The 21,349-nt window shown below is 34.3% G+C and overlaps 1 protein-coding gene across 1 annotated transcript; it reads left to right on the top strand.

Annotated features, from left to right (window-relative positions):
* The first annotated feature begins 10,407 nt into the window (after positions 1 to 10,407).
* Positions 10,408 to 14,432, top strand: LOC111406128 (caffeoylshikimate esterase). The gene is made up of 8 exons (XM_023035346.1): positions 10,408 to 10,913; positions 11,005 to 11,034; positions 11,245 to 11,374; positions 11,525 to 11,671; positions 11,860 to 11,990; positions 12,370 to 12,507; positions 13,798 to 13,896; positions 13,988 to 14,432. Exons 1-8 carry the CDS (start codon positions 10,626 to 10,628, stop codon positions 14,204 to 14,206), a joined length of 1,182 nt encoding a protein of 393 aa, XP_022891114.1. The 5' UTR covers positions 10,408 to 10,625; the 3' UTR covers positions 14,207 to 14,432.
* The last annotated feature ends 6,917 nt before the right edge of the window (positions 14,433 to 21,349 follow it).

Here is a 21,349-nt window from a genome sequence, read left to right as displayed (position 1 = left end):
GAACCCCGTAGCAATGGAAACTATGAAACCCACAACGAGATTGATGCGAAACCCAAGAACGCCAATACTAACCCGATTTTGGATCTTGAACCCCAAAATTGAACCAAGAAACCCTATATTAGCGAAGAACCTAAAATCCCTTGATTACAATTAAAAGAACCCACAATCCAATTGATTAGAATGCCACAAGAAGTTGATTTTTGATAAGTTCCAAAATTGTTCAAGAAGAACAAGAAATTGAAAGAATAAATTTCTCTCTTTATAATATTAATCAAGCAAAAGTCAAAAGTTCTTACAATGAAAAATATTCTTCTATTTATACTAATGAATAAAAAAAATGTCCAAAACCATCAAATTATGTTAATAATTTGATTTCATAAGAATTCTATCAAAACTAGGAAATTCGGCCAAAATTAGAAAATTCGCCAATTTTTTGGCTTGTGCGGCCACATGGTGTAATTCCATGAGGTCGCTTGGTTCAACAAAAAATGCAATATTTATTTTCGGTATGCCACTGTGCAGCCGCATGATGTTTTGCCTGTGCGACGGCATAGGCGTGTTTTCAGCCTCCGGTTTCGTCGCTTGATAACACATTGATCCAAGTTGATTCGACCTTCGACCCGAACATGAAAGTTGCTCCATTTTGAGTTCCGAACATGGTTCCATCAATGATTTCTTGAACAAGCAATCCCATCGCTTGTTTCACTTGCTTTGCCCTTGATCGCGTCATTGGTCCGCCATCGACTATCAACGGGTCTCGTCTCGCACTTACCTTCGTCGGGCTCGACTCCTGGATCATATCATTATTGCTATGTGATGAAGAGGGTTGCAGAAAGAAATTTAGAATTTGAGATTGTGGATGAAATTGGAAAAATATATTTTGAGCATTTAGAATGGGTATATGCTTAGATGGTGGGGGTGCAGGTGTTTTAGTGGAGTGATTCACTATTTAAATTGGGATTAGAGTGGAGTGATTAATGCTCCAATTGGGGATTAGATTAATAAGTGAAGTGATTTTAATAAAATTTGTTATACACTTAATACTTTTTCCAGTATTTAGGGAAATTAATTTTTGGAAATGTATAAAATGAATATTATTTTTTCGGAAATGTATAAAATGAATATTATTTTTTCGGAAATGTATAAAATGAATATTATTTTTTCGGAAATGTATAAAATGAATATTATTTTTTCGGAAATGTATAAAATGAATATTATTTTTTCGGAAATGTATAAAATGAATATTATTTTTTCGGAAATGTATAAAATGAATATTATTTTTTCGGAAATGTATAAAATGAATATTATTTTTTGAAGAGGTGTGATATCTAATTTTCCCTAAAAGGGGAAAAAGTAACTAACTATTGAGCCCAACATCATTTATAACTGTTCTAGGAAAATTGGTTCAAACATGTTATAGATTTTCACTCACTTTTTTTAAGTTGGCGCAAATCTCGTGCCTTGAAAATGCCTATGTCGATATACCATCTAAATTGGCCAATGGCAAAGTTTCAGAGCTACTCAAGATAATGCCCATGAGCATCTTCCAAGGCAATCCATCGATGGAGGTCCTACAGTGACGTGGATAGAAGACAGACCATCATGGATGAAACCAATTATAGCCTTCCTCAAAGATCATATTGTTCTTGACAACAAAGGTAAGCACATAGGCTTAGGTGGAGAGTAGCACACTTCACCTTTAAAGGTGATGTGATGTACAAAAGAAGCCCTCGTACTCACCCATATGCCTTTTCCTAACCCAATCTACATGACCGATCCTCTATTTTAGAAAAGTTTGAGATCCTCACCTCGGATGCTATCATTTCGAGGTTTACCCCTACTACTAGAACCACGACAAGATTCAAAAGCCAATTTTCAAAAAATAAAAAAAACTAAGGTTTCAGTAAAAACAAAGAGATAAGATAAATGAGTAAATGATAATGATTTATGGGACTTGGACAAAAATAAAAAAATAAAGATGCTTGCTAGAATAATAGTTAGTGGCCAGAGATTTTTCAACAAGGTTTAAGGATGAGGTTTTTGGAGTTCTAACAAAAGTGAATATTTGAAGAAAGAAAAAAGGGGACCTTTTATGGGCAGATTTAACTCACCTTAGCAATTGGATCTAATTACGACAAGTCTGAGATGTCTATTTGTGAACTTTATCCAAACCGTAGAAACGAAATGACTAATGAATCAAAGGCCGGGATGAAATCGTGCATCATATGCACTAAGTATTGGCACGTTATCTCGGAGTTCATAAAACGACCCATCATTATGCATCAAATGTTTCAACTATGTGTGCATTGGAAAAATGCAACACCCAGCTGACTCTTCTTGAAAACATGTGATCTTTCAAATTATTAGCATGCATAACATCAATATCTTTTCACTTCAGAGGCTACAGCTTCCCTCTGCTACAGTGTTTCACCTAATTTTAGATGCCTTATCCTTGAAACATGAGACTACGCTTGCATCAATATGATTCTACTATCAAAGGCCCTGTCCCTAAAATATAGGACTTCGCCTTTGTATTTCTATTACATCTATCTTCAGAGGCATCAACCCAACAATGTAGAACTTCGCCTCTGCAACATGTCTTCAACTTAACCCTTAGAGACCCTTAATGAAAGAGACTTCACCTCTACATAAACATCTTTTATGCTATCAATGGCTTCATCCCTAAATACAGAAACTCCAACCTCTCAACTATTTCCCACCCTTGTATTGGGACCTCACCCAAACTTGCCTTCACTAGTTTAGGGTTCAAATCTCCACTTATTGCCGTAGTACATAAACCTCATCGGTAATGAAAGTCCATGCATTATAAGAGTATCTATATTTAAACTTAGGAGACTAACTTGTTGTACATCGTCAAAACTAAACTATTTACTTCGCTCAATGTCACCACAAAACGGGGACCACTGTAATATGGTCTAATGCCTTGGTAAAGATAGCAAATTGGAACATCATTACTTCTCCAACCGTAATCACATCATCAGTACAGCTAAGTTAAATATTAGAGGCAATTTGTTATCCCCCCATCATAATATATTTCACCTTCTTACCAAAAATTATGCCTTATATGAATATTCATATCTGAACTTGGGGACTATTGATATGTTTCATCCTATGAGGTTCTAATCATTAGTCACGTGGCGTTAGTAAACAACTCACCTTAGGCCAACACTCTATATCACTCGCTTACCTAAACCAATCTAAGCTAACAAAATAGGAAGTTGAAATGATGCATCACCTTCCTCGAGGCACCATGCAGAGGTCAAATCAAGTTAGATGCCATGATCTATTGTAATTTATTATCGAAGTAAAGAGCTTTTAATTCTACAAAGGCATCTCCATAGATTCGCATCTTCTACAAGATCTTCCATAAAAGATCTTATGTGACTACCTTTTCTAAAAGGTCTTCTATATAAGGTCCTATGTGATTGCTTGATGTGACTTCTCTACAGTAGACACCTCTCAACCAACTTGTCAACCTTCTTTTCATTTAAAGATAATGCAATTTTACACTCTTAATAGTAATATTGTCTATTGTTATTATTTCATCTCTCCCGGCACTAGTATGTATATTTTTAGCTCACATCTTGTGTTTTTCTTACACCCAAATATATAAGTTGACTGACCAAAGTGCTTGCGATCGCTTTTCCTACATCGAAAAAGGACATGTACTTCAAATTTTTTTTCCAAATATGCAGGAGCCTTAGGCATGAATTTGAGTGGAACCAAGATCTCTTGACTACGTTACCCTGCCAAAAACAATGGTCAAAAGTATATTCCATTTTAACACCTCTAAAAGAAAATATCAAGACTACATGGATTCATTATGTTCTCCATATCTTTTAGAGTCACGACCATCATTTTACATGTCACAACTACCATAAGGCCCACCATAAATTATATTGATGTTTCAAATTATATTTTTTGTACTATCGAAATGGTTTTCCTCGACATTGTGGTGGATTGCTCGGCCTTCGTTTTAATAGGTAGAACTGGAGGAGATTAGCTCATAATGGATTATGTTATGTTAGATTCTCCATTTAAATTAGCTGCTCTACTTCATTCTTAAGTGTGTTATGCCCATAGTCATGATCATATATATAGTACTTTAGCTGATTTGATCTTACATGGGTTCCTTTGATGTGAGGTGGCTTTTACAATAGGTTCAGATCTTAAACTTGGTAGAGATCATCTTTCAAATTAGATCACTGTACGAGATAAGTATTGAATCTCGTTGGTTGTGCTGACCCGTTGAAGATAGAAGGTTGTGTATGTCATTTGTCGTCCACCACCATCATCAATTTCTTTGTTGGCTCATGGGTTAGTACCCTCCATTGCTTTGATTTATAGATTACGTTAAATCATTCCTCCACAGTAATGTGCTTTTAGGCCCTAGCAATGAACTTAATGCAAACAAAAAGTCCTTGTCTATAGCACACGAACTTGCGTTGCTCGAATTTCGTTCAAATAGACTTGAGAAATATTGAAATCCACCAACTAAAGAAATATTAAATTATTATTAATAAAAACCGTATGTAGAGTTTTCAAACCCTTAACACATATTTAAAGAGTCAAAACAATTCCTGATTAAATCAAAATCTTAACTCAATCGACAAATGTGAATAAGATTATAAAAAATTGCAAAATTGATGAAAAAGCCCTTAAATTGACTCAAAACAGAAAAATGCTAAAACGTACCACTAAACAATGGAATTTGACCCCAAAACCTTGTCATACAAAAAATTTGTACAGAATTGAAAACTAGGATTGAGCTTGCTCATGAAAATCTGACACCCAAACTAAAAGTTATTCACGTTTTCGTATATCTATTCTATTTTTCCTCTTTTCCATCTGATTTGTGATTTCTCTTCTAACTGTTTCACATCAAAAAGCATTCTTGAATCGGAGTGGATTCACGAGCTTGATTTTGGGTAATATATGATATATTAATTATTTCCATAAGCTTTATGTTTTGGATAAAATGATAAAAATACCTTACATCAGTTGGTATTAGAGCTGGAATTCCATTCTCAAGTTGATACTGGAGCAATAGCTTGCTTGAAGAAGGATGGGACCAAGGGAGTGAGCTTCGGCCAAACTCTTAACTTTTATTCTTAGTGATATAAGTGGATATCATTAGTGTTACGAGCTATAGATTTTGGGCCAACTTGTGGCAATCCTTGCATAAATACTTGTGGTTGTTGTGAAAAGCATGAAAAAGTGAGAAGATAATATGAGTCATTTGTGGAAAAAATGCCAACAATTGAAGAGGAGTATAAATAATTTGGAGTAATAAAATATTTCCTCGTTAAAATCTTGTCAAGAAAATTTAGTGGAAAAAAGTTTGATCAAAGAAAAAAAGTACAGCTACTCCGCCTAATTTCAATGAGTGAAAATTCTCGTTTCAAGCTATCAAGGTCTCGTATATCAATAACTTCAATATTATAATTTGTGGTAAAGTATGCCTCATGTTATCTTATATAGTTTTCAAATAACATTATCTTCATAAGAGATATTTTATCAATTTTTGATAACTATAGTGACATGATGATTTTAGAAATAGCTCTTGTTGATCTCTTTGAGAGTCTCATGCACATACGGTATTATTTTGAGGGTAAATGCCTTGCATGTTATAGACATTTGTTACACGAAAAATATGCCTCATTAAAAGCTTATTAGGAAAATCCTATTAAATGAAAAATAGTATATTATTCTTCTGAATACGCAATAAAGTTATTAAAAACCTTGCCAGGAAAATCTAATGGAACAAATTTTTGGTTAAGAGAAAAAGAGTACAATGCGTATTTACTCCCTCCCATGATAATATCACTTGAATTATGCTTCAAGTATATTAAATTCTTCAAGAATAGTATTAAATTTATATGTAAGAAAAGTTTAATATAATCACATTTATTATATACATATCAAATTTCATGTAGTGTCACTCTAATAAAGTAGAGACATGTGATTATATCTACCACATAATAACTTATTTATTTATACAAGTTTTCGAGACATTTATTATATGAAGAGCCGTACATTTCATATCATGACTTTACCTTTTTCATTTATATTTCGCAAAAGTGTACACCTTTAGGTATTCAGCTTGTAGATTCAGAAATTTCAAGTTTTTTTTAGTAAATTTAATTTAGGATTGTGTCCTTTTTATTTGGCCAATCATTACTTCGATCGTATATTTTGAAGTGTTTATTTTGATTCATAGCTATATGATGCAGTACATCATGTACAAATTTATTGTCAATAATTTTTTTTTTCAATTCTATATCTTTTTCTCATAATGACATAATCTATTCAGATATTTGAATTTTCATTATTTCAAGTACCTGAATCTTTTTTGAGGTTTTATAATTTGTTATATCTAAATACTGATTAAGATTATATGTCTCCTTAGAGGGATCTTCTTCGTGAATTACTCCATTTTCATTTGATTTTATTTTTTTTATATTAGAATCGAATACAACATCATGTTTCAAGCGTATCATATATATATTAAATATAGTGCTATCAAATTGTTCTCCACGGACATTAATTCATATTAGAGTATTTAAAATTGGTGCATGTGATATTTTTGATCTCTTCAGTCAATAAATGTATCTAAATAAATAATCTTTCAAACTTATGGTTGGAATGATCTTTTCGAGAATTTAGATAATTATGCATTTGTACATTATTTTCAATTTCTTAATTACCCAATGCTGAGAAAATTGTTCAATCAAATTGATAATCATTTTTTTCCAGCATTATAAAATATCACAAACTTGGGATAAGGGTTCAAACTATGCATTTATTCTCAACATTCTTTATTTTCTATCTCAGTGCATTGTGGTAGATCAATTTTACATATGCTGCACTATCAAAATAATTAGATAGAAACATTATGCTTTGATCATAAGCCAATTATAATAGTGAGAATTATGATTTTAGCATGACGCATAATAGAATTCCCAACACAAAAATGAAAAGTAATTTGTTTTCAATTAAATTAATTGGATGTGTTTAACAAACAATAGTGCTAAAATAATTTATCAACATCCCAACTAACACTTATTAAAATATTGATATTTATGCTCATTAGTATTAATAAGACATAGTCTTGATTATATAATATGAAAAGTATGCTCCTAATTTAAAACTTGAACAGTAATTCCGCAAATTTCAAACTGCAAACACCATACAATCTAGTATATATATCAAATTTATTAGATATAAATAGTATTTAGATTATCAATGTGGAGGATGAAGGGGCCCCATTTATCACTCTAATTAATATTAAAAAATATAGGATATTCAGTCTCTATTTTAACTAGTGATTATTGATGAAAAATTTTCTTGAAAGAGAACAAACATCACATATGATTGAATTGAAGAATCTTCTGGTTTTTCAGTGAATATCCATTTGAATTTTCAATTTTGTATCATTATTAATTCAGTGATGATCCAATTGGTCATTCCAAACAATAAAGTCAAATTGAACTTCTAGTTCAGTAGATGATATAATTCAATAATTTAATTTCGAAGATTACGATTAAGTCAAATAGTCAAATTAATCAATGTTATCATAACATTAGTTATATATTTTTCTTAAAGGATGAATATAAGTTCAAAATGATGTATTTTTTTCGAAAATGTGCTACTGTAAGAGCTCATTATCTTTAATTATTGCTTTTTCAAGAAAAATATGTCAATATTACTCTAGAATATTGAAAATTATAATCAATGCTCTTCAAAAATGATAGATTAATTTTTTTTTGAATATTAATAATATAGAAAATTAGTTTCCTTTAAAAATTACAACATAGTATTGAATTATTTAATTTGTGTTTCTTCAAAAACACAATGTAATATATATTATTCCGAGATATGTATTATTTCAAGAGAACGTTATATTTTATTATTGCTTCGTCAAGAGCAATAAATCAATATTATTAAATAATATTATGCCTTTTAGGAGTAATGCCATATTATTATTTAGAATAATAAATTATATAAGAATTTACTTTTCAAGAGTAAAAACATAATTTACTTTAGATTTTATTTAATTATGCACTTCAAGTGCTAGTAAAATCTAACTAGAACATTAAAAATGATTTGCTATTTCAAGAGCAACAATATTTTATAATAAATAGATATACGAATACTAAATTCATAACCATACTCGTATTAAAAAGAACAAGAACGAGATAATTAATTAAGCGATAAATAAAAAACATCACACACACACATATATATGCGGTCATGTAGATGAATAAATACATTCATTAGTAAACAGTAATCATTAATAACCATACTCCTGGGCTTAAGGTGCATGGCTACAGATTGCAACTTGCAGTGCGTAGTTGTAGATTGCAGAATTGATTTCGGAACACATTACACATGCTTATAAAAGACAATGCGGCTATAGATTAGCGTGCATGTGCTTATGATGCTATCTTCCAATTTTTTTCCCTTCCTCGACAGTACTAAACCTTGAGTTATTAAAAAAATTAAGTTATCATGCTGATAACGTGTTGTGAAAGGAGGAAAGAAAAGAAGAGATAATATGAGTCTATGGCTGCTTCAGATAGTTCCCAAACCATATTTTCGTTGATCCAATCAATGAAATCGAAAAGCTTGAAATTTAGCCCATGTTTGGCAATTATGAAAATAAAATTATTTTTTTATCAAATCCATTTTCAACCATAAATTCTCATAATAAAATATTATGTGTACAAATTCAAAATTTTTTCCAACATTTTAACTACAAAATTTTCAAAAAATCGCAATTCCACAAAAAAGCTCATTTTTCTCCAAAAATAAATAAATAAATAAATAAATAATAATAAAAAATCTCATTTTAATGGCCATGAAACATGGGTTTATTTGCATTTGAAGTCGTGTTCACATCCATCCATGACTTCCGATGGCAGTCACTTTAAACTTCTTCCAAAGAGGGGCCATTCAGATATCCTCGGAAAGTGGTGATCCTTCATTATCATTATTGCCAATAATGATTCATCTATCAATCGGCTGATGTTCTCAGCCTTCTAACTTTGGCATCAACATGGCTTAATCCAGAAGACTCTTCGTCTCCTCAAGAATTCCCAATGGTGCTAATTCCTACAATTTCCACCTTTGTAACTGCTATTGATTGATCCCTACATTTTGACTAGGGTCATTTCTAAGGTAGTCAAACATGCTAGTTAACCATGCAAGTACTTCATTTTTCCTTGGTGGATCTTGTTATTCACTTAAATCATTGCGAGTTGTGCCATCAATTTCTTTTTTCAGAGTGGGTGGCCATTGAAAGCGCTCTTATTTCAGTGCGGTAGAACATGCGTACCTGACTTTAAAAGAAATCTACTGGAGGTTTTCATGTTGTTATGCATCTCCACCATTTTGTTGCTACATTAGGACAACAATTTGATTTGGCCATTGTGGCCTTAGTTGGGCCGTCATTGTATGGTCGAGATTTTGTTCATATGGTGTTTTTGGTTGAAGACTGGACATAATTCTTACAGACCGAGCGAGCCTATTGAAGTCAAAATTTGTAACTTTAACACGTAGAAGATTAAGAAACAAAGTTGAATTTATGAAGAACTTGGTTTACAAGAGAATCTTTGTTTGATAATCAATTAATTTTCATTTAAAATATAAGTTGTGCGTTTATCGCACCCACAATGTATTATCTTACTATGATCGGAAGCTCTGAGTCCCACTCTCAATTTATATACCAGACAATATTAATTTTGATTGTTTTACAAGTGTTTTAAGTGTAAAAACTTGTTAGAAAACTAAATTTTATTCACATTCTCATTTCTAACTGCGTTTAAATATAACTCTTCATAAAAAAAACTTCCCTAATAAATCATAACCAATGCGGGACTACTTCAAACTGGATCCATACATTATGATTTTTTCTTTGTCATCATTTTGTCTGTATATTTAATAGTTAAGAGGGCAATAATCTTTAGTCCCTGTTTGGACTTCATTATAATTTTAATACATTTGTCTCTTTCTTCTTTTTAATTATTCATTCTCCAATCAAATGATATTACACATAAATTTAATTTTATTTTTTTAACCACACATTCTTAAAAAAAAAAAAAAATCATTTTTCTAAAATCAATCTTGTTATACAAATAGAATCAATGACAATATATAAAAACAAAGGAACGTGTCAAAAATTTATTGGACGATTTGAAAGAATTGAGCCCCCAGAACCCTGTTGAAAGCTAGCAACATTATTCTTCTGAAGTATATTTTCCCTAAAAACAAATTAAAATGGATCTCAAACTGGGACTTATACAATATCATTTTAAAACTTTTGAATTAAAATCCAAATAAATACAAGTGAGACAAAGATTTTTTCTAGCATAAATTTTCATAAGAAAACCTTTTTCTCTGAACACCTATTTGTATATAAGAAAACCTTTTTCTCTGGACCCCTATTTGTATAATACAGTTCAGGATGACTTTTTTAAAGAAGAAAGTGCTTCATGCTTTTGTAGACCTGATCGTACACGTTTTTAACATGGTTCTTTGAGCCCAGAAACTCGATATGTACCCGTTGGTCTTTTCACCTTCCAACCAAGATTTCTGAGTTCCCAATGGATCTTGTCCTTCACTCAACTTTCCGACCATTTTTGCCACCGGGATTTCTCACCTCTGGCCGAAATCATTACAGACCCTTTATTCTCCAGCGAAATCTGGACCCAAAACCCAAATATCCAAGACAATCAGTGATCGTTATGGTCCAGAAGAAGCCAAAAATTGAAGGCGTGAGTGATGAGTTGAACTTAATTGCCTCACAGAACTTGGACCATGCTCCTGCCCGGAGACGAGTGCGATCGGCTTTCACTAATATTCAGCAGCAGCTCGATCACATTTTATTTAAGGTTTGTTTTGCTTATGAACCATGTTTTGGTAGCTGGTTTTAATCTTGACAGTTTTTGAGTAGTTAAAAATTTTTGTGTATGTGGTAACTAGATGGCTCCAGCTGGGATCAGAACAGACGAGGTGAGCTATACTTTAATCTTCTTGTTATTTTAATTTAATCCAATTTCTTGATTATTTTGTTTGAAATATCAATTAAGTTCAAGCTGGTAATTTTTTATTATATGATGTATTATATTATCCATTAATTTTCTCAGGAAGATGACTGTATTTTGAAATGAAGATAAAAATTTATTTTTCCAATATTAACTATGGAGTATTTAATTTTTCTAGTGGTACGAAAAAAATTCAAAGGGACAAGAAATTTTCTGTAAAAGTTGGTTGCCAAAGCCTGGTGTACGAATAAAAGGCGCTTTGTGTTTTTGTCATGGATATGGTGATACTTGCACTTTTTTCTTTGAAGGTTTGTAGCTTTCCTTCCCTGCATCTCCTTTTAGTTTTATGTTAATTAATAATACACCTCAAATTGTCATTTAACTCGTTTTTCTTACTGTTGGATACTCTTGAGGAGGATGATAAGATACCTAATGTTTTCAAAGTTGGTGCATTTCAGGTATAGCCAAGCACATTGCTGCTTCTGGTTATGGTATCTATGCAATTGATCATCCGGGTTTTGGTCTCTCAGAAGGATTGCATGGCTATGTTCCGTCCTTTGATGGCATTGTTGATAATGTCATCGAACAATATACTATAATTAAAGGTATACATTGAACTATGTGTTATAATGAGCACAAGATAGAAATCTAATCCATTCCAAGTTTATTTTCCATCTCTTAGGTTGATCAGTTTCTGTCGATAAATGAAGGCTATGAAATCTATTCTGGTACTCTGCCCTCACTTTTTTGGTTAAATGTCCAAGCACATCAAATTTTCTCTTACGATGTGCAGGAAGGCCGGAGATACGAGGGCTTCCTTACTTCATTTTCGGCCAGTCAATGGGGGGAGCAATTGCACTTAAGGCGCTTCTTAAGGAACCACGTCAATGGGACGGCATAGTGCTTGTAGCCCCAATGTGTAAAGTAATATTACCATCTTTACTCTGTTATACTTGTGGATGGTTTGTTTCTGATAGATACAGAATACTGATTGCCATTTCATGGATTCAAAATATGAAGGTCGATGTTTGGTCCTAGCCTTTCTATTTCATCTCAAGTGTGAAGTTATTTTCTGCAACTTATTTTAAATTATTTCTAAACCATGTTTTAAGAATCATCATGAACTCCAATTGAGTAAGTTGTTGGCAATCAGTATTCTGTACTTTTCAGCAAATGCTGCAAAATTGACTTCTTTTCTCCGCTACACTTTACGATATTAAAATTTCAGGATTCATGCCATTCATTGTAACACTAAGTTTTCCATTTTTCTGTATGAAATTGCTGACTTCGAATGGTTTCCAAGATTGCAGAGGACATGGCACCACCTGTTCCACTTCAGGAGGTTTTAATTTTCTTATCCAAGATTATCCCACAAGCAAAGCTCGTACCCCAGAAAGATTTCGCAGAATTGGCATTCAGAGAATTGAAGAAAAGGGAAATGGTTCGTTCAATATCTTCTCTCAACATAGCAGTTTATTTAACTGATCTTATACAAGGAATTGCGGCATCCAATAATAAAAGATTCTCAAGTTATCTATAAGAGCATAGGGATACTCAAATACAGTGGTCTGGATTTGCTCTTAATATGCCTGTGCAGCTTGTGTGTTCTATAAGATTTATGCCAAACGGAGAGTGTTTCTTAATATTATTGAGTTTAAGTGATATGGCTCAGAAATTTAGACCCCTCTGATTTTGTCAGTTTTTTTAGATGATTTACCAACATTAATGAAAAGTGTGGTTGAAAAGTACTGGGTCCTATGAAATGTGTGGTAAAATTAATTGTGGATTTTGGCTGAGATTTTTTTCAACTTCTTTAGATATTCCAAACAGTAATAATATGCCTCTACAGTAGGTAGAGTATGAATGTAACTGATAGGCTTATTTGTTACCATATAACTGTTTGTTCAATCTTCTGATGTGGTTGCAACCTTACAGTTTCTGGTGATTTCATGAAGAACTCGTGCTTCTGAGTCGTCTGGTTTCCATGTGCACATATATGCACTCGTATTTCCGAAAATTGATCCATAGCATGAAGATGCAGATGTTTTAACATGTTTTTTGAGATGCAGGGTTCATATTATTAACTGGGATGTAATGTTATTTGTGTCAGAAATTTATGTGAATTTCTTGTCACAAAATGTAAATCACAATTAAACAGAAGAAAGGGGAACATAAACACTGTTGCAAATTTTAGGAATTCATGTTTTTGGGAAGGCTCAACTAGACCATGGCTATATACTTTTGAGTAATATATACTTAAAAAGAGCATTGAGATAGGGGATTTTTCGTGTTTTCTTCTAGGTAAACAGCTTTGGATACTACACCAGATGAAATTTCAGTACAGGGTTGTCTACACAACGTGCCCATGCAACTCTAGTCAACCTGAAAAGTTGTGTGCACCAATGGTAGATGTTAGCTAGGTGCCAGATCCACAGTCAAGGTTAACTATAAGACTAGCACCTAGCTCAGATCCACCCTCTGCGCACCACATCTCGGGTCTGCTAGAATTACATGGGGAGTCATGTCAGTTATGCACAGTATTTCTCTATGGTTTCTTTGAAATAAAGAGTTAGATGTGTAAATGCTGCTTCGTTACAACTTAAGTCTCTTTCCGGAGAAATTTCGAATAACTGTAGTTTTACCTTAGGCATAAAATCAGTAAACTTTTTACCCTGGAGAATAGAGATCAGTGTAAAATTTTCTGCTAAAAGTTCTATTGGTTTTTTTGTAGACTCCATACAATGTAATCTGTTACTCGGATCAAACACGACTGAAGACAGCCGCGGAACTCTTAAATGCTACAAAATATATTGAATCACATGTGCAGGAGGTCAGTATTTACCGTCTTTAGATGATAATTATAATTGGCATTATGACACATTCGACCCCAGTATCATTAACAATTTTTAGAGATATTGCAGGTTGCATCTCCAATGCTGATTCTTCATGGAGCTGCTGATAGAGTGACAGATCCTCGAGTGAGCCAGTTTCTTTACGACAATGCTTCTAGTGAGGACAAAACGCTTAAACTTTACGAAGGAAGTTATCACAGCCTTTTGGAAGGGGAGCCTGATGATAGAATTTTGACGGTTCTCGGTGACATAATCACGTGGCTTGACGTTCGCTGTTCTTTGAAATAGTATTTTACCCGTGTTACGTGCTTAAGCCATGATTGATATGCATTGCTCGATAATATAATGAAGGGAAGATGGTAGACCAGTTTTTAATTTTTATTCATGGTATATGACAGTCAGCATAAAGTTTGAAATACGAAGTTTTTCCATTTCAATTATGCTACAAGTACAGATAGTGTTTGACAAAATTTTTACAGAACAATATTTGGCAAAAATTCATTTGTTTTCGACTGAATATGGGCAGAAATTGCACTGTACAGGTGTTGAATTCTCTGTTTCTAGTGCCCTCCTCCTGAAACCCTTCATTCTTACTAATTAGTGAATTGCCGTTGTATATTTATAACATAATATTAAAATGTATGTCTGGCAAAAATGAAGAATAGAAACAACAATTTTCTTTTCTCTTAATAAGTTCTTACTTTTGCAAAAAGTTTGTTTAATTTGACTTCATTCAAAGGATCTATTTGAGTTCATTATCCAAAAACTTATCTCTCTCTCTCTCTTTTTTTTTTTATTATATTTAACCGCACATTCTCCCATTCAAATAATTTAACACGTAAAACTAAAAATTTTCCTTGCTCTATAACAATTTTTTCTTCAAAAAAAATCACTACTATAAAAATCAATTTTTTGGAAGGGGAACTGATGATAGAATTTTGATGGTTCTCAGTGACATAATCTCGTGGCTTGACATTCGCTGTTCTTTGAAATGGTAGCGGGCTTCATCATTTCAACCTTGTGTTAAATGCTTAAGCCATGATTGATATGCAGTGCTCTGTAATATAATGAATGGAAGATGGTAGGCTAGTTTTTAATTTTTAATTTTGGTATCAATATTTTTTATAGCTCAATGACAGTCAGCATAAAGTTTGAAGCACGAAGCTTCTGCATTGCCCTCCTCAGGCCTTCATTTTTACCAATTAGTGCATTGCACGTTGTATATTATGAGAAAAAATATTTATAATTATAATATTAAAATTTATGTTTGGCAAATATGAAGAATAGAAACAACAATTTTTTTTTTTTTTGAACTTTTTTTGTTGTGTTTTGATACCCATTATATATCGAGTGATGATTTAAAACAAATGTCAGATAATTTATCAACACCATAGAATTGGCTCGACTCAAAAATGACCAACACTCTTAGAGTGCCCAAGTTTGAGTTGATGTAATTGGTTGGAGGTAATGTGTGTGTGTGTGTGGGTTAGCCCATTAACCTTGTTATTAAGTTGGCACATTTAAGTGAATCTTGACCCAACTAGTATTGACCTAAGATTGTGGCAATATATGTACCCTTACTAGTCGTTTTTCTCATGTGCGCGTGTGTATGAGAATGCAATGGAGAAAAAAGAAAGGCAACCGGAGTGGTAAGAGCAATTGAGAGCTTTACTTAGTGAGATGCTGGGTGTCTTCCTTCTTCTCCTCTTCCTTTGTGACATTGCAAATACCACCACCATTAGAGTCTCTTTTGTAGGGTGAAACTTGGGGAAACCAAGGTAAAGGAAAGGTGTGGGTCAAGCTTGAGTTGGGAGGTGTTCATTTGATGGTTTTTTTGAGCTCGGACATAGATTTATCGAGGAGTTTTAGAGACAAATGATATCAAAACTCGAGTTGTTGAGAAATTAGTGAAAAACTCGAGAAAAATCGACTGGAAATGGTCTGAAACGAAGCTGGAAAAGCAGCCAGAAAATTAGACGAAATTGAAATGTTTTTCTTTGAAACTACCAGATATATTTTGATGTTTTCGGGCCAAAACACAGATCGGTTAGAGAAACCAACACCACAAGCAGCTCAACAGTGGACGCATAAGTTGGTGGTTCGATGCATGGTGGTTGGTGGTAGCACCTAGCGCCGATGCATGAAGCCCACGATTAGCGTCATTTTGGGCACTTGGGGATATGTCTATCAGAGTTCGGAGATGGTTAGAATACATGAGGTTTTTGGTGACTTGACGAACCCTGTGGTGTTGTCGAATTTCAATTTTGAGCGATATGGTGAAATTTGGATGATTTTATCCTTCGACGTTCTGGTATTGGGTGTTGTTTTGTGTTGCCTCAGTTGACGGAAGCTTTGGAGCGAAAAGTGGTAGCCTTAAAATGGTAAATTCGCATGTCTCATACTTTATGAACCCACAGATATGGTCCGCTCAGTATCGTGTTCTTTCCTTTTATTATTGCAGTTATGGTTACTTGTAGAGTAATCATTTACTTTTTGCATTAAAAGTCATCGTGTGGGGTAACATTATGATTGATGTTGCCATGAAGGGGTAATCATTGCCTGTTGTTAGACCTAAGAACAACTTGTTAATTATTTGCCTTAAATTCTTTGTGAATTAGTTGCCATTTAATTTTTTCATTATTAGAATTGCACATGATCTTAGGAAAGTTGATTTGATATTCAGTGTGAATTTTGTTGGTACTTTGCTGGTGTTCATGGTTTGTTGCATTTTGTGTTTCGTACATTTTTTTGGTAAAATGACAACACATTTTGAGTTATGTTTTTCTAATAAAAAATATGATTATTTAATTTTGGCAAAACGAAAAAATTTTTTACAAAACTTTTGATCACAAATATAGGTTTAAGGCAAGGGCGAAATGTGAGGGGTATTTTTAACTGCAGTATTTTTGGACATGTTGGAAGATACCATCTTACGAATGGTAATAAAAGGAAAGATAAGGAGAGATGAGACGAATGTTGCCATTGGGTCTAGTTATGACCAAAGTAAGGTCTATTGAGAATAAACCAGGTTGCTGTATGTACATTTGTGTGAAATCTTTTCTACATGTATGATTGCTTGATTTTGTTGCGTTATTATATTATACTTTCAATTTATTTGTGTATGTAACTACATGAATTAAAATGATCTAATTACTTTGTGTAATGTGTTTGAATGCATAGTGGGTTGAGATCTATTACCCTTTGCTCTATGAGTGGTGTGAGAGAGTGTGGTCATGAGAAGAAAGGGGTGCCACCGTTTTCTCCTTTATCTTTGTGAGCCTGTGTGGTTTGTGAGATTATGTAAGGTAGTCATGTGTGAGTTATCTTCTTCCTCCTGGTGAGGCTCTTTTGTAAGTGTAGTGAAGTAACTAACTCTTCTATTCTCTTTGTGAGTGCCATCTTCATCCTTTCCTTTGTGGATTTCTTGAGCTTTGGTGTTGGAGTAACCTTGAGATGCATGGGTCGATTTAAATGCTCTCTAACCTTTGTGATCGCCAAATGTGTTAATTTTTCTATAGTGGGATTTGAGATTCACTAGCAGTAAGTGTGGACATGTATATTGGTAATGTGGAGTATACTTGAAGGTGCATTGGTGATATGCATGGGGATGTTGAGAGTGACATTTGGATCACGAGTAGAGAGGTGATTAAATTTTGAAATCCTTTATCCTTGAAGATCTTGATCAGGTAGAGTGTGAGAGAGACACTTTTATCACTTCTGTTATGTGGAGATCCATTATCCACTTTGATTTGGAGAAGTGAGTTGGTGATGGATGATTATCCTGTAGACTCAAGATATATTGTGATTTACCAATTAGACATGAATTTAGCGATTAGTCTAGTGAGCATGGTAAGCGATAAAAAGAGATATATGTTCTCGAGGTGCGAGCAACATGGAATGGAATAAGTGTGGTGAAATCTTTTTGTTGGATCTGTTATGTATTTGTTTGATGTGTTAGCCGTTTGATTGATTAACTTGACGTTAATCTATTATTGTGTGTGAACATGTTTGGAAAAGATTTATGTGTGTTATCATATGTTATATCTTCATCAGATGTTTATTTGCTCTTGATTGATTATTATGATTACTTTCTTCTACTCGGGTCTCTTGACCTTAGCCCCGGTGAGTACATGGAGCATATATAATGTGTTTCAGGTTCAGACATGAGGTAAGGTCTGTGACTCCAATTTTATGGTTACCTTGATTATGCAAGATCTGTATTTTATTTGCTTGCAGATTGATTGGGTATCAAGGTAGAAATTTGTTGAGTTTTGATACCTAATAAATGTCAAACGATGATTTAAAATAGATGTCATATAATTTATCAATGCCATAGACTTGGCTAGACCCTGAAACGACCGACACTTTTGGAGGGCCTATATTTGAGTTGAATTTAATTGGTTGGAGGTAATGTGTGTGTTGGCCCATTAACCTTGTTATTAAGTTGGCCCATTTAAGTGAGTCTTAACCTAACTAGCATTGACCTAAGATTGTACCTTCCTAGCCTTTTTTTCTCGTGTGTATGTGTGCATATGAGAATGCAATAGAGAGAAAAGAAAGGCAGCCATAGTGGTGAGAGCAATTGAGAGCTATGCTTGACGAGTTTTTTGGTGTCTTCCTTCTTCTTCTCTCCCTTTGTGATATTGCAAATACACCACCATTAGAGTCTCCTTTGTGGAGGTGAAACTTGGGGCAACCAAGGTGAAGGAAAGGTGTGGGTCGAGCTTGAGTCGGGCGATGTTCGTTTAATGGTTTTTTTGAGCCCGAACAAAGAAATATTTTTCGAAAAGTTTCTGCAACATTTTCCTTACTCTATAATGTTTTTTCAAAAATTGCTATTATAAAACTTGTTTTTATGTGAACAATTGGACACAAGCAAGGGCTAATTGCATTTGATTCATATTAATCGGGAACCATAATTTGGGACAATAAAAAAGACTTTATTGAGTTATTGGTGTTGCCCAATACTCAAGTCATATAGTTTTTAGACAAAAATAATTACAGTCATGCATGAAGTTGTACGGAAATACAAATGCAAAAACACTTTAATAAAGGATTGGACTACAAAAGTGATCATGAAAGTTGGGAAATAATAGTAGAATTGTTGTAATATATAATTAAATAATACAAGGACACAAATGGGAAGAAAAATGCATTGAGGAAATTCAAAAGGCGTGAATAGAGGATGAACAAGAAATATTTATTTAGGTATGGAAAAAGGCAAGGGTAGATACAGGCATGAGCTCGATTGTACTATGGTCCATATTTACCCCTGCAAATGTCCACTTTGTTCTTAACTTTATTTATTTATTTATATAAATTCATGTACATCTGTATTGCAACCCGTGTCCAAACTCAAGGCTAGATCCACCACTAGAGAAAGGGCAAATGGAGAGTGGTAATTAGGTAGGGATATATATTAAGCCTCCTTTTGGAAATAATTTATAAATTGATATAAATGAATAGTGAATAAATGAATACTACTTGTTGCTCTATTAAAATTAGTTTTGAAGATTGATTGAATGTGGTAAGGAATATTATTTATCAAATTCATAGTGATCTCAACTAGTTTAAGCAGATTGTATATGTAAATTGGATTGTTGAAATATAGATAACAAGCAATTATTCAAGTACACGCATCCATACATACATAGTCGGGAATTTGCAAGGCTACTCAGAGAGAGCTTTTAGGTGCCCAAATTTTTTTGATAACTACTACATTTATGTTAACCCTGTTACGCCCCGCACCAAACCACTTCAGAAATCCTGTCCCTTTCCTACATAAGGTGCCACGTGTCCTTACGAAGTAGTTCCAAAGTGGTGTTGACTTCAGCCAAACTCCAACTCGACGCATCGCAAAGCACACACTTCATAAACTAAATCTACTGAAGCGATCGAAGCACTCCCTTGTAACCGAAGCACTTGGCTATTCGACGTGCTCCCTTAACCGATACCTCCGCCATCAGTTTTAGAAACATATCTATGTCATGATCCTCTATGGATGTGATATCTCCATGGGTCTAGGTGACGTGCATCGACTTTATGTCAACTAAACTCAGAAGAATTAATAACCCACCCACTCTAGATGCAACTGATTGACGCTTACAAACAAACGTCTCACGTTGTCAGATGCATACACGTGTCCCACATTCAACGGTGTTCATCGTCTATAAATACTTAAGGTTTGGCAAGAGGCAAAGGTAATGAAACTCATACTAAACTTGACTCTCGACATTCAAGCATTATATATTCTCCTCCCCACTCTCTTGTACAATTTCGGCACCGTTCCAATTATCGACCACTGACTTGATCGTCGGAGTGTATGGGGCTGCCACCACCCCCGTTGGTTCCGGTCGTGTGTTGTTGTGTGTAGGGAAAAATACGCAGAGTGACTCTTGATTGCTACATGGAGGTCCAATTCACGAGGTCAACAGATTGGTGCCGTCTATGAGAAGATTCCAACCAAAGAATTCCCCATTTACCACTGGAAAAAGCCATCGAAAAACTATCGACTTACCTTGAAAAATGGACGTTCTTGAAAATGGACCAAGTCAACTTACAGTCTAAGTTCATAACACCCTTGAAAAATGAGTGAAAAAATGAGCTATACCAATGAGGACACAAATCTTAAAGGGCATAGGGACGCCTCTAAATAAGAGGTGCTTTGAACCAATGTCACGCATCGGAGACCCCATCATCGGCGTCACCGAGGCAACAGGACAGCGACACTCACTGAAGGGATGGCTCAAATAGCTACAAGCATGAGAGACATTGCAGCCCAGAATCTAGTGATGCATGAATTCTTCATGCAAGCCTAAGGTCAGCATGGCTTTCTAATCCACGAGGGCTGCACCCGGCTCAAGGGCAAAGCCCTGCATCTCATGCCCGGTGTCATTCAAGCCACCACAGGGAACACTCCATTGAGAGGAAAGTGGGAGTGGATGTCACTTCCTATACCTGATGTACTCACGTGCCAGAACCACAGCTGGGATAAAACTTCCCACCAGAATATGAACCTCAAATTTCGGTTAGTGTCTTCGACCGAATAGGACAAAATTCGAGCAGTAGGGTTCGCTCCATACAGAGGTCGGCTCAGCATGTGCAGGAGCAAGAAGAAGAACAAGAGGCACACCCTCCGCCTAGAAATAGGCGAAAGAGGAGAAACCTAGTGGATTGGGATAGTCAGGGAAGGGCACCTCCACCTCTCCAAAATGCATCAGAGGAGGAAGGCTTTGGAGGGCCATGTCGCTCTTACTAAATTGATGATGATGATGACAACCTCCATTTCTCCAGAGAATTTTGAAGCTTCCCAATGTCCGTGAACTTCATGCCCCCTAAAATCCCTAAGTATGAAGGAAAGGGAGACCACAGAAACACCTCACTAAATACATCACACAGATGAGCTTTAGAGGTGCAAAAATGCAGGGCCTT

Source organism: Olea europaea, chromosome 12 (assembly GCF_002742605.1).
Source record: "Olea europaea var. sylvestris chromosome 12, O_europaea_v1, whole genome shotgun sequence".
NCBI lineage: Eukaryota > Viridiplantae > Streptophyta > Magnoliopsida > Lamiales > Oleaceae > Olea > Olea europaea.
Note: the sequence above shows the minus strand (reverse complement) of the source record. Positions and strands in the feature narration are given on the sequence as shown.

Excerpts from the sequence above, each read along its gene's own strand:
- LOC111406128 (XM_023035346.1), top strand. The coding sequence starts at position 10,626 with ATGGATCTTGTCCTTCACTCAACTTTCCGACCATTTTTGCCACCGGGA. Across the intron at positions 11,035-11,244 it reads CTGGGATCAGAACAGACGAG|TGGTACGAAAAAAATTCAAA; the intron begins GTGAGCTATACT and ends TAATTTTTCTAG. Across the intron at positions 11,991-12,369 it reads TTGTAGCCCCAATGTGTAAA|ATTGCAGAGGACATGGCACC; the intron begins GTAATATTACCA and ends ATGGTTTCCAAG.